The sequence below is a fragment of the Eptatretus burgeri genome, chromosome 3, assembly GCF_056783735.1.
Source record: "Eptatretus burgeri isolate ZD-2024b chromosome 3, Ebu_testis_v1, whole genome shotgun sequence".
NCBI lineage: Eukaryota > Metazoa > Chordata > Myxini > Myxiniformes > Myxinidae > Eptatretus > Eptatretus burgeri.
The window spans coordinates 52,869,482-52,884,347 of NC_140963.1; the positions used below are offsets into that span (position 1 = coordinate 52,869,482).

At 39.9% G+C, this 14,866-nt stretch overlaps 1 protein-coding gene across 6 annotated transcripts in view; it reads left to right on the plus strand.

Annotated features, from left to right (window-relative positions):
- The window catches only part of CFAP91 (cilia and flagella associated protein 91), a 125,410-nt gene that overhangs the window by 81,890 nt on the left and 28,654 nt on the right, over positions 1–14,866 (plus strand). For all 6 annotated transcript variants that reach the window (XR_015056117.1, XM_085873351.1, XM_085873350.1 and 3 more), the window contains 7 exons: positions 658–857; positions 5,125–5,181; positions 5,399–5,583; positions 7,490–7,667; positions 9,490–9,647; positions 9,852–10,040; positions 10,902–11,206. Coding sequence is in view for 5 of the 6 variants with exons in the window: in XM_085873351.1 (XP_085729477.1) it covers positions 658–857; positions 5,125–5,181; positions 5,399–5,583; positions 7,490–7,667; positions 9,490–9,647; positions 9,852–10,040; positions 10,902–11,206 (1,272 nt within the window). In the remaining variant the exon portion in view is untranslated. The remainder of the gene's footprint in view (positions 1–657; positions 858–5,124; positions 5,182–5,398; positions 5,584–7,489; positions 7,668–9,489; positions 9,648–9,851; positions 10,041–10,901; positions 11,207–14,866) is intronic.

Genomic DNA, 14,866 nt, shown 5'->3' on the forward strand with positions numbered 1-14,866 from the left:
ACACCGAACCTGTCCACAAAATTTAATCCGGATCCGTCCACTACTTCTTGAGATATCCTGTACACAATCAAACAGACAAAAAGGGGGTGAAAACATAACCTCCTTCACCTTCGGTGGAGGAGGTAAAAACACACAAGCAAAACTAATTACAGGATTTCAACGTTTTCAATGCACAACATGTGCCACAACCTCTAGGTAATTTTTTCCCTGGGCAATGCCTTGTGGGGTGAGGAGGGAATTTTTTTGTACCCATGACAATTGACAACCCAGGATACCTCCAGTACATTTGCTAAATTTGGTGGAGATTGGCCTAGCCACTTTTGTCCTTCTATTTTCAGAACTTTACAAATGTACATACAGAGAATATCCTTGAGGGGGTATTTTGTGTGTGTGTGTGGGGGGGGGGGGGGTTGGCGGGCAGATGGGGTGTAGCTTTAAACTTTTCCCAAGTTCTGAAGTTCCTATTCCCAAAAGTTGGGGCTTGTTGATGCCACGTTTCGGCCGTGAAAGAATAACTTACAAACGCACAAGCAAACAAACCCACAAACGCACAGACACTTGAGAATATCTATGTAGATATATATTCTATTCCCTTACAATTTACGTACTGTGCATATGTATTTTTTTCCTTCATGACTTGCTTTCCTCTTCCTCCAGGAACGAGTGCCAAACTTTCGCAACATGTTTAGCGTCTTGCCACACTATCCATCCTACACACTCCAACGAGATTCACCCCTACATTACCTTCCTCGCCTGGAAACACAATGGAATCATTCAGGAATGACTGTGAGGATGAAAACAGACCAAGTGACAGATCCACACCAGTTTTCCAAGAACATAAGCAAATTCTACAAAAGGTACTGTCATGCATAGCACTTGTCCACTCTGGCCATCTATCATCAATCCAAAGTCAATGCTTAACCAACTGAACATTCTCTACACTCTCCCTCCAATTCTCAACCCATATCTCTTTGTCTCGACTACACTGTTGCGTAGATGGCTTCAATAACAATTCACCCTCTGAATCTCTCTCTCTCTCTCTCTCTCTCTCTCTCTCTCTCTCTCTCTCTCTCTCTCTCTCTCTCTCTCTCTCTCTCTCTCTCTCTCTGTCTCTGTCTCTGTCTCTGTCTCTGTCTCTGTCTCTGTCTCTGTCTCTGTCTCTGTCTCTGTCTCTGTCTCTGTCTCTGTCTCTGTCTCTGTCTCTCTCTCTCTGTTTTTCCTGTCTCTACCTTTAATGCATCTCCTTAAATTGCCTCTCCTAAAGCTCCACTCTCAGTCACTGTTCCAACCAGCTCATCAATCAGTCAACTGGTTCAAGCATTGGCTGCTGTGAGGTGACCACATGGCATACCTCATGCAAATGCATGTTCATGTATGTCCCCTTCACAACCATTGATGCAGATTGAGTGGAAAAGTCTGAAATAAGGTAGTAACTAACCAACAAAATGAAATACTACCTGCTGGCTAAATAAAACATACCATGCATGGCGCAATGTACTATTTACATTCTTCATTTAAGTGACACATGACTCATTTAACCGAACTATATTCACTAAAATCATCATTTTCATAACAGTACATTATCCACATTGTTAACATTAGTCTATAGAAGCAGCAACATTCCCAAAGTGAAATAGTTTGTGAAATGATTGTTAAATTTTTATCTTACATTCGCTACAGTATTAGTCAGGGTACCCGATGCTGTTTTAATCCTGTTGGCATTTTGAAGAAATCAAAAAAAAATTATATTGTTTTTGTGGGGGCCTAAAACACTTCCCTACACAGTACACCCACGAAAGAAGGGGGTTGGAGATCATTTAATATTACCTTTCACATAGCTACAAAGGCATATAGGCACTATAGATCGATTTCAATAAAATACAACTTTTTTTTCAAAATATTCAAAAACAATTTGTCCAAAATACTCCCTGGCACTCAGTGACGAACCTCTGAAAGTTTGGTGAAGATCCTTTTCGACATTTATGAGAAAAATGGTGACACACACCAACAGACAAACATCCCTCTTATTGTATAGATTGTGATCCATGGTATCTGTCCATGCGTTCATCTGTCTCCTGTTTACGGTGGCCACTTATTGTGCCATGCTTGAAAAGCTGCTGATTGGTTATTTTGCATTTTCATTTCACTTTTCTTGATGTAATATAGTCAGTCACTTTAATGTCCTTTCTAGTAATCTATAAAATCAACATGAACATCTGGATTAAAGTAGATTTAACACAGATCTTCATGGAGTAACACACAATTTAAAATAGCTATACTTCATTCTCTTTTTAGACAAATCTAACCTCCACTGCCCGATGTTGCACCACAATTTGACGGGTGATAACGGTATATGTAACTCAGAGCTTTGGCTCTGAGTGAAACCAAGAATACAATACAATTAACCTTTTCAAAGTCCATGAAACAATTTATATTGATTGATTAACTTAAACTTTTCCCGTCACTGGGGACAGGTACTTTTGCTTGCTTTTCCCATCACGAGGGATGGGTACTTTTGCTAGTTATTAATAACAAGCTAAAGTACCTGGCGTTGCCTGGGAAAATTCAATGAAATATGTATTTAAAGATTTCCTGCATGACAAATTGGGGAATGTTGGCATTATGGTTTCTTATAAATTACCAATCTTGAGTAAAATGTGCTTGCACCACTTTCCCTTCTTTTAACTTATTTTTATTAATTTTATTTTTAAAATACAACTAATCACTAAAACCTTAACATATGATCTTCACAAAACGTATTACTCGGTCGCTCCCGGGAAAAAAACACACAGGCAGTAAAAATCACAAGACCTGACCGAAGCCTGATGGCCAATTATTTTATTTCAATATTTTAAAATTTTTCAATTTTTTTTGATCCAAACATCATCCGCAACCATCCTCTGTATGAAAGAGGAGGCCATGCAAAGTTTGGTTGCACTGGTGCTGGTGGGGGTCCGAATGCATAAACAAACTATAAGGGCACTCGGTAGAGCACATACCTCCGCCACGTAATGCCAGATCCACGAAAACATATCAGGCCCAATACATTTTTGATATATCATTCGATATATCGTTTTTGGCCCGATCTCTCAATGGTGAAGAATCACTTTTATAATTAAAATAATTCTCGTATCCAGATCTGGATTCGGATCTTCATCAAATTCGAATAAATTTGTCCTTGCCACAAACCCAACCTGTCCACCAAGTTTAGTCTGAATAAGTCCACAACTTTTTCAGATATCATGCTATATATTGTTTTTGAGTCCTATCTCTCAATACTGAAGAATCATTTTAAAAAGTATAGTCGTCGGATCCGGATCTGGATCTTCACCAAAATCTAAACAGTTCATCCTTGTCACACACCGAATCTGTCCACAACTTTTTGAGATATCCTGTACACAAACAAACAAACACAGACAAACAAACAAACAAACAGACAGAAAAGGGTGAAAACATAACCTCCTTCACCTTCAGTAGTGGAGGTAACAAACACACAAAAAAAAACTTTCTTCTTTATACAGTATATTAGATTAACACTTTTATAATTCAAACTTTTAAAAAGTAAAAAATTTCAAACCTATTTCTGTCACGATTGTATTTGTCATCTGTCTATATTTATGGTATGCCCATAAAGCGGCCCTCACATATTATTCATTACCTCTGCCACCGAAGGTGAAGGAGGTTATGTTTTCACCCCTTTCTGTCTGTTTCTTTGTTTGTCTGTTTCTTTGTTTGTCTGTTTGTTTGTTTGTGTGCAGCATATCTCAAAAATTTGTGGACGGATTCGGATGAAATTTTGTGGACAGGTTGAGTGTGTCACAAGGGTGAAGTGATTAGATTTTGGTGAAGATCCGGATCCAGTTCCAACTACTAGAATTTTTAAAGTGATTCTTCACCATTGACAGATAGGGCCAAAAACGAAATAATACTAATACGATAATACGATAGGGCCTAATACTAATACGAAATAATACGATAGGGCCAAAAACGAAATATAGCAGTGGTCCCCAACCTTTTGATCCCACGGGCTGCGTTCACTACTCCCAAGGATATTGGGAGCCAGAAAAAAATTGATGCATTTTATTGAGTTTCATTGATGCATTTTATCGATGCAAATTGATTTGATTCCTCCCGGCGGTAAGCGGCAGTGGCCGGCAGCGGCATTGTGTAAGGCTTTTCAGGTCACGGCGCCGGCCGGCAGTGGCCGGCAGTGGCATTGTATAAACCCCTTTAAAATTGCAACATGGAAATGTGTTTTGATTGGAAAGTCCTCGCGGGCCGCAGGTTGGGGACCAATGCTATATAGCATGATATTTCAAGAATGTATTGGGCCCGATATGTTCTTGTGGATCAGGCATTGCATGGCGGAGGTATGCGCTCCACCGAGTACCCTTCTAGTTCACACCTGTTCTTATAACCAGCTCACTCTGCATTACTTTTCTGATTACCATTAACCACTGAACCACACAAATCTGAAATACTGTAGTGCAGGAGTTACAAATCAGGCTTGGTGGCATAATGGTAAGAGTGTCTGGCTGGTTGATGGTTCAAACCCTGGCTGAGTTGTATCAAAGACGTGAAAAGTGGTATGTGCTGCTTCCTTGCTTGATGCTCAGCATTTCAAAAGTATAGAGCACAGACAAACAGCCATGGGTTGGCAATCATAGTGTAGTCTTTGATGGGCCTAATGGTCTTCTGTGTGTATTTTTTATGATGTAACAGAAATGATGCAATAAATTTTGTAGTTTTTGAAAACAATTGAAGTTGCTCTTCAAATACTTTGAAATGAATTTCGCAGTGATAAAGACAAACTTATTAACTAGAAGTCCTTCAAGGCTCCTGCAACAGACAAAGTCTCCTCAGGTATTTTTATTATCATTTTGTAATATTATTGCTCACACTGGTGTGCAAACAAATGTCCACAATGTTGAATCTATTCTATCTGATTGCTTAGCATATGTAAATTCACATCTGGTGTACATTAGATATGGAGTACAACTTGATAACTTGGTATATTGAAAGATAAATTTATAGATCTGGTTCTTCCCTAGTTTCTACCTTTGCTTGATCACCTTGGGATTCAGCCTAGTCGTATATTTTCAATGGACCTCATGTGCATTGCAGGGCAGTTATATCTCAACAGTTCCAAGTCCACCCATTTGCTCATCTGGAAACCAACAGGTATGTTATTAACAATCAGTGTTTCAGGCTGTGCCATGTTTCCATCTCTTTGCTTGTTTTCCCTTTACAATGATCACCAGGTTCGGCTGATAAATATATGAGAAAATTATCAAGTTTGTGAACTTTACCATCGATAGGCACGAGGCAGTAAAATCCATTGTTTTGCCTGGTTTTTGTTGATATGCTCCTCACTCTGTTTTGTTTCCTTCTGGTTAAGGTTAAATGTTCATTGCATTCCTGGTGATTTTCGCGGAAGCACTGACGACTGTGCAGTTCGGAGCGTGGCAGTGCAAACAGATTACCGTGATGGGGAGGCGCAGACAGAGCCCTATACCCCACCATACATTCTCACTAACTTACAAGATAAGCCAGAAGTTCTCCACCTGACTTCACTACGCTATGGTATGTGGACCAAAAAGCCAGGTTTCTTGTCTGGATGGATTCTTCATTGGATTTTTCACTTTGACTATTTTCTCTCACTTGTGCTATTCAGTCTTTTCCTTGTTTAACTTCAGCATTTTATCTTCTTCTCTTCCTCTTTACTGGCCACAATTATTCCCACATTATTTGGGGTTGGCCGGGGAAACTTGGCTTAAGTTTTTACACAAACCCGCTGGCCAAGCCTGACGTTCAACTAAGGTGAGGGCAGGAATTTTGAATTTGTTCATGGTGCCGGCAATAGCTCACCTATTCTTTGTGAAAGACACCATGGGATCGTTAACGTACACCAACTAATACTGGCAGATGGGACGCCAGGTTTAACGTCCATTCGAGGGACAGCACACACATTGATGAATCACCCTGCCTGTGAAACACCAGGGTGACAGCAATCCCAAGCTTGACATTCAAACTGGATTAAAACCTAAGCTAGACAGCATGAGTATACATACCTCGAGGCCATCTTGCGTGCCCAATTTCAGGACTTTATGTCGATTGATTTTTCACAAGAATTATCCAACTCAAGTTGTTTTGCACACACTATCTTGTACATCCCATTCTTTTTTTATGTCCGGGTCTGATTAGGACCTCATCGAGAGCTGATCTGCTACATGATGAAAGAGATCCCCCACCCCCAACCCCTCCTCAATGTCAGCGAAAGAATTATGAGCCCCAAACTTTCACTATGGAAACAAATTTGGATTAACTTTATCACTGTGAATTTATACAGAATTTCTCCATGTCATTAATTCATAACAAATACAGTACCTTTCAAATATTTTATTTGCTGTTGCTGAATGAAGGCTTGAGATTATGTTATGGTGCAGTCACAATGAATCCTATTGGTGATGGGCACTAAAATGAATAGGGCAATACTGCCCAAAATCATCCTAACCAAATAGGAGAAATATAAAAATGAATTGTATTCCTTGCCAGATCACAGTTTATTTTCACTAGAATGTCACACAGGTTATCATTTCACTCATTTTGTTTGCACAAAGTTGGGAGTTCTTCATCATCCAGGGGGTTTATGGTCAGAGGAGGAGCCAAATTCTCTCTATTTAAGTTTGTATCATATAGCGACACTACCAGCAAGGGTGGGTATTACAAGTCATAATAAAATATGCCAATTCTGGGGGAAATTAACCTGTCTGTAAGGATGGATTCTTTGCTAGCATGGATTCTTAATTGGCCCACTTCTATAATGTCTGCATGCATACGCAATTTGTAGATGTCACATATGAATGTGCTTGTATGGCCCTGCGGGTTCCCACAAGTGAGCGTGGACTTGTGATGCAATGCATTATGTAGATGCTTATGTAATTTGTCGATGGTTGCATAAAAGTGCGGTTATATGGACCTTGTGGATCCCACGAGTGATCGCTGTCTGGGATTTTCCGAAAATATGTGCTAAATGGACAGATACAGTCAGGCCGCCTGTCCTATGTTGTTAGTTATGTTCATAAACCCCATTCTCACCAGGCAGCATTATACAATATACATTGACATCGAGTTCTTACCCCAACTTGAATCCTCCTGGCCTATACATGTGTTTTACCACCGAAAACATTCCCCTGCACACTTTGAGTACAACCAACCACCAGTTTTGAACTCATTCTATTCAGTTGTTGAGCAGTACATAGAAGTCAGACACTTCTTGAATTAAAAATTGTATGATTTTTCGAAGTTCATTGTTTGATCACCCAACGAAAGCGCATTAAGCCTGAATTACAGTGTATGATCCTTTGTTCAAGTCCTCATGTACCAAGTCTAGCAAAGTAAGACCTGAACTGAACCATAGCCGAAAGTGAATCTTTCTTTTTTGAGTTGTTAAAAGCAACATATTTTAATAAATGTCTTTTGTGGACAGGGCACGGCTTGCCAGCAGGCTTGGCTACGCTGGAATTGGTGGAACATAAAAGAAGCCGCCGTGCAGTCGAACTCCATCTCCCACCAATTGCTGATCCCGACGGTGTGGCTCGGAGAAGGCACCTTCTTGAACAGCTGGAAAGGCGGGATGTGGCCTTTCGCAGCAAGCAGATAGACAAGTACAACAAACCCTTCATAACTGCTTGCATAGTTGTTGTACATCTTTGACTTGAATAGAAAAATGGAGGAGCTAAACTCCTGGAGAAGCTAAACACCAAAAGGGCAGCAGGTTCACTGACTGGCAGATTATCAAAGTGGAACACAGATAGAAGGACATCACACCTAAATGGATGAGTGACAGAAGAGAAGGGGGTAGAGATGGGGATGGCGGGGGTCAACGACAGTACAAAAGAGCCATGGTGGGTTTGGGAGAAGGCATTCGAGGTGACCATGAGCAGCACTCTTGAAGGACTGGCTGGAGGGGCACCAGACAACAGACAGGGAATCAGTTCCACAGAGGAGCGAATAGAGGGATGAAGCAATGGAGGTGATCATTCAGCTTAGAATTATGGAGGATAATCAATTTTGTGGTTCTGGAAGAACATCTATGACCTGAGCGGGCAGGGCTGGGGGAAAAGGAAAGGATGGGAGGGAAGTTGAGCGAGAACAGCAATTAATATAGAGACAAACTTTAATACTGAGTTCATAATGAGACCAAATTAATCATCAAAATTAAGGAAGAGCTCCCCATAAAAACCCAATGAAGCAAGTAATAGAGGTAAGGGAAACTGTCACATATCCATCAATGTAAATTCTTGCTCCTCAGAAAAAATCTGTATTCGCATCACTGGGTCATCAAGCCACCTTGAAGCACAGGTTATATATTATATACAAGATGATGCATGATGATTGGCAGTGAATACCTTGTATAATTATTGCTGTGGCATTTCTGGAGTTATCAATGAAAATTGTCTCAGATCTGTGCTGAATTCCTCGTGCACGCTACTTGGTCAATGCAGTAAGAATAAAAACCCTCTTGTAAATAAATAAATGCTATTGACTTGTGGATTGACAAAAAAACATTAAATACCGAAGTTTCATGTTCAAGCACCATCCACAAACTATTCTTCTAATTACTGGCAAAGCATTTACATCAACAATCGTGGATTCAATGACAATAGTATTCTTGTGCTGTTAACTAGCGTAGGTGATTTTGAGTTCAATGATGGTATTTGAAATTCTTAAAAATCGATATTCTACTCTTTGCTGATCCTTCCAGAAAAGGGGAAGTTCATTCATCCTTTTGGGTTGGCAGGATGGCCTAAAGCAGTGGTTCCCAAACTTTTTTGTCCATGACCCAAAATTTGAAATTACATTCACCTTACGACCCAAATGGTACCAGTACTTACGATGCAAATTGTCAAAGAAAACAATTTTGACGTGAAAAATCACCCCTCAAAAAGCAGGATTTTTAGGGGGTTTTCAAGTTCTGGTCACGGCCCTTTGTTTGGGATCCCCTGGCCGAGAGGTATGCACACTCGAATCTAAGCTGTAATCTGGGTTTGAATCTTGGCCCAGCTATAAATTGTTATCCCAATGTTTCACAGGAAGGGTGATTCATCAATGTGTGTGCCGTTCCTTGGATGGACATGAAACTGGGCGTCCCATCTGCCGGCATAAGTTGGTGGATGTTAAATATCCCACAGTGACCTTCGCGAAGAGGAGGGGATCTATCACTGGCACCCTGAATAAATTCCACATTCCTGCCCTAACCTATAGAGGGAATTGCATCAGCGGCACAGCCATGCTCCATATCTCAGCCAATGATGCTCCATACGAGAGGATGATAGCCTTGTGCTGCATATGAAAAAAGAAGATGATTCATCCTTTGATAGTTCAGGCTACTCACTTTGCAAATAGTTAAACCATTGCAGTGCTCTTTTCTTGTTTAATTTATTCTTTAATTTGAAATGGCTCTTTAATAGTTTATTTTTCCTACAGCATTCAAGCAGAGCGGTTTCAGCTCCTTTATGCCCATATACAACAGCGTATTGCTCATCACCATGTCTTGGCACAGAGCCGCTTTAACTCTCGCTATCAGTCACTGCAAGCACAGCATGAGGACAGAATCAAAAAAGTGCAGAGCAAGTATGTCAGAGGTATGCAAAGTAGTTGATGTGTTGTGACAAATGAATGTAAGTGTTGTGGATTCACACAGCTGCGATTGGATAATTGATTTCTTCATGTTAAGGAAATGTTTTTGTTTGGGATTGCCATAAAGATGCCATGGTATATCTGGGTTACGTTCATGTGTACTGCATATACTGTACATGGAATTCCCATAATAATCTGATTCTGGGCAGCTATTCGCAAAATCACCGTTGATGGAGAAACTGGAGAGGCGACCGAGGAGGGTTTCATCGGCCTGGATGCCGCAGGTCGAGCAAAATACAAATCGGTGCTTGAGAGCTTTGAGGCCTGTTTATCACAACCTCCTCGAAAGAAAGCGTCCAACAACGTCGTTCGCAGCACCTACCTACACAACGATCGTGGTATCTGCCTTTTTTTCTTCAAACCAAGTCAATTAACTTTCCCGCCTTTAATTAATCCTGCTTATTTTTTCTGTTTGTTCAAGAAACACGTCTGCTGTCATCCTAACCATTGTCATCTGGTTTTATGCATTATTTTATTTTTAAAGTATACTGTGCAACCATCAATAAGCTTTGTGCCCATGTATTACTTACGCTCTTATCTATACTTTACATAGGACATGTTTCACATTTTAGGACATGCATGTTTCTGTTTGGCCATGTTCAAGGTAGTAATCTTGATCGAATGTGTGTCGTCTTTTGAGTTTTTGCTGTAAACATGACAGCCAGTGGCTCATGTAGGAAGTGATGTCAGCTTAAACAACCTGATAGTGTAGAAACAATGTCACTGCACAGAATAAATTATTTAAATGGCCATCACCTGTTAGAGGTTGGCCTCTTAGTGTTCCCATCTGAACCCCTGGCTTTTGATGCTCACCAACCCAGGTTCAAATCCCACATACCATATACACATGTTTGTCCATTGTCTACTATTGTCCTTGTAATTTCTGTAAAAGTACACTGATGTTCAGTACTCTCTTTTTCCTGCATATGGTTTATGTATAAACTTCTCCGTGAATGATCATTGTAAAGCCCAAAAAAATTCCATAAGATGTACTGTTTTTTTCATTTATTACCTGCCAATGCTCTTTTTATAAATCACACAGACATGGCATGACATGTTCAGTGAAGAAATAGTCTGGTATGAAACAGAAGGTTAAGAGTTTAAGTCTTAGGTAGAGTGGCCATCATCTGTCCTTGATTCATAGCTTCATCACTCTCAACTTGGTGGAGAGCAAGCCTATTGTTGGAACCTTTTCCTAGGACTGTTGGAGTTGGAATCGAGCAGATGCTCAATACGGTCACCCTTCATTCCACGACCGCCAGAGGCTCCTCGTCCCTTGAAGTCTCATCGTCTTCATCATCTCTCCTCCCGTCGTATCAGCGGCTATGAAGCTCAGCTAGAGGCGGCTCAGAAAGATATAAATGATGCCAAGAAAGCTGCAACAGCTGGTGGTATTGGAGAAAAATCTGACCATAAGCGGTTGAACCAGCCTCTACGCTTCCTAGAGAAGATTGAGAAACCGCCATTACGACCACCGACCCCAACTCTGAGCTCACCTGATGAGGTTGGTTTGAGTAATGTCAACTTAGAATTTCTTTTACCCAACTTGTGTTTCACATCCATGAGATTACAATAACAAACCTTTTTTTGAGAACAAACACATATCATTACATTTTGTGAACGTTTGTTTTTAATGTCTCCTGTGCAAGAGGCTTTTATCAATTCATACTGTAGATCCGAGATTTTCACGAAGCCCTGTCCACCATCCAATAACGCGGCAGCTATGATCAAGTTGAACACAAATACATTGTCCAATGTTTTCAAAAAGCCTTCAATAACCTTCCTGCTATAAAGTGAGAAACTCACTTAATTCATGTGATAATACTCTGAATTATTATGCCAAGGAGTTTGAGTTAAGGAATGTGAGTTGGAAATTCTTGTGATTAATATTCAAAATTTGAACATTAGCATAGGAGAGAATGGCACATTAACATTATGGAAGCGACAGACTGATGTAGCAAGAACACAAAGGTACACTCGCCTTTGAGGTACCGACTCTTACCGATTTGATTTTACTTATATTTGAAGTAAACTCTTCTGAAATCACATTTTTGGAACGGAATAAATGTCTTGATGATCCTCTCAGTATATTTGGTATCCACTTTGCATAAGCCCCGACAATTCTCCTCTGTTTGTTGTAAAAACGTGAGATTTTTTCTCATGCACCCATACGATCTTATCCATGTATTTTATTGTTAGTTTCCAAACATTTCTTCTCTGAATCCACATCATTGAACTTTCCAGCTGCTGCCATAATACATCCCCCTCCTCTCCCTGTATTCTAAAATCCTGCTTGATGTTATTCTTGTTTTGCATGACCTTGCTATCCATATACCGTACTCGGATTTTTAACAACTCACAGGGATATATATGATCCTTGATAAGCTTGACTGATTCTTTATACAATACACATGGATTTGTTTTCAAAAAAAAAAAATCTGAATATGCATGAGGAAAAGCATTTACATTATGTGCATTGGTGGATGTCGGGACAAATTCAAGGGTAAAAATTGTAATCAACGAATGGCGAAACAAAAATTATCAAGGCACGCTGATTTGTCTTTTTCATTTTAATTCATCCTTATTACTCTGACTGCATTCTTTCCACTCACCTTAATCCATCTCGTTGAATACACTGTATTTTCAAAATTGTCATCAGTTTAGATATACAGTATTCCTATTTGTGACTCATTAACTTTTTTCATGTGTTAGGGAAATAGGTTTGGGTGGAAGATGGCATCAAATAGGTGGAGATGGGCTGACAAGTGACACTTTGAGGCTATAGTTGAGCAAGGCTCACCATAATTTCAGAACGGTTGAGATGTGCAATGCATTTTAAACCAGAAGGGCACTCAGTAGAGCGCATACCTCCGCCACATAATGCCTGATCCACGAGAACATATCGGGCCCAATACATTTTTGAAATATCATGCTGTGTATCCTTTTTGGCCTGATTTCTCAATGGTGAAGAATCACTTTAAAAATGAAATAATTCTCATATCCAGATCCAGATTCGGATCTTCACCAAAATCGAATAAATTCATCATGGCCACACACCCAACTTATTCACCAAGTTTCATCTGAATCCGTCCACAACTTTTTGAGATATCGTGCTATATATTTGTTTAGCCCTATCTCTTAATGGTGAAGAATCACTTTTAGAGCTCAAAAATCGTTGGTTTCCAAATTCAGTGATGCACTATGCAATTGCTGCTTAATTTTCAGTTTAATCAGATTAAAATTGATGATATTTCAGATGAAATTTGATTATTTTAGATGTTTGCCCTTGAGTTGACCATTGACCATTAGATCTCAAAAATAGTTGGTTTCCCAATTCAGTAATGCACAATGCAATTGCTGTTTACTTTTCAAGTCAATCGGATGAAAATTTACGATTTTCCAGATAAAAATTGATGATTTTAGAAGTTTGACCTCGAGTTAACCTTTGACATTTTGACCTCAAAAATAGTTATTTTCCAAATTCAGTGATGGACTATGCAATTTCTGTTCAATCAGCAAGTTAATAGGGTGTAAATTGATGATTTTTCAGTTGAAAATTGATGATTTTAGATGTTTGCCCTTGCGTTGACCTTTGACCTTTCGATCTCAAAAATAGTTTGTTTCCCAATTCAGTAATGCACAATGCAATTGCTTTTTACTCTTCAAGTCAATCGGATGAAAATTGACGATTTTCCAGATAAAAATTGATGATTTTAGAAGTTTGACCTTGAGTTGACTTTTGAACATTGACCTCAAAAATAGCTTTCCCAATTCAGTAATGGACCCTGCAAATCATGTTCAACCTTCAAGTTAATAGGGTGTAAATTGACGATTTTCAGTTGAAAATTGATGATTTTAGAAGTTTGACCTTGAGTTGACGTTTGACATTTTAATCTCAAAAATAGTTGGTTTCCCAATTCAGTGATGCACTATGCAATTGCTGTTTAAATTTCAAATCAATTGGATGAAAAATGACGATTTTAGAAATTCGACCTCAAGATGGCCTTTGACCTTTGACCTCAAATCAATAGGCTACTCAGTTGAGATTACCTCAACAACTTGCCAAAGTTTCATGACGATTGGTTTTTAATTGTGATCCGTCGGCGATAAACAAGCAAAATCGACTGACCAATATACTTGAAAAATCTTCGATTTTTGCAAGTAGCAAACAGACAAGCAGGGGTGAAAACATAACCTCCTTCACCTTCGGTAGTGGAGGTAATAATTATAAATTGCCATTCCAGCAAAAGACTTTCTTTTCTCTTCAATTAAGGGGTTTTTGGAGGTGGTGCCTTTTCATAGGTATATATTACTACGGATCTGGCCTTGGGGGTAAATGGGGATAGATTGCAAAGGTTATCTCATAGTGCATGTTAGAATAAGCATACTGTAATTCCTGCAATTAAATAAAAGGTGTTTAGAAAGATTTAGTCACTCCGCCCAGTGTCTGTATCTATTTCCCGCCTTTCCCCCCTCCCTGCATTATTGAACGTCCCCTTATTGTAATCTGTCCTTATATTGTCTTTATGCTTGAGATTACAGCCAATTGTATAATTCTCATATCCAGAACCAGATTCGGATCTTCACCAAAATCGAATCAATTAGTCGTGGCCACACACCCAACCTATCCACCAAGTTTCATCCGAGGAACAGCATGATATAGACATGGCCCATGAGCACGATTGTGGGGTCAGTGTCAGGAAATGAGACAGGACAGAGATACAACCATACATGGACATCCTGCATGTTCAAGAACAACTTGAGCATGCGTGGTGTGGAAATTTCCCAGCTTGCCCTGCCAATCAGTGTGGCCCATTGATCTTCACCTGACAGGCTGCGTAGGCCAATGGATGTGCGCCACTGGTGGTCCAACATATCTCACGGGATGTTATATAAGCTCGCACACTGCTCTCTCTCTCCTCTCTCCTCTCTCCTCTTCGTGGTTCCTGCTTGCTGCACCATGATTCCTGCCTGATCCTGCATGGTTTTGTGGTGTGTGGTTCTTTGTGGTATCGCTTGTGGAACAGTGCTAGTGAGCGGTGAGAGCAGTTGCGGAGGCATGCAGGGCGCCATGAGGATGGGTCCAGGCCTAGATTTACACCACATGCACGAGATTCACACTGCAGAGCAGCTTTCTTTATTTTCTCTGTCTTGTCTGTTCTCT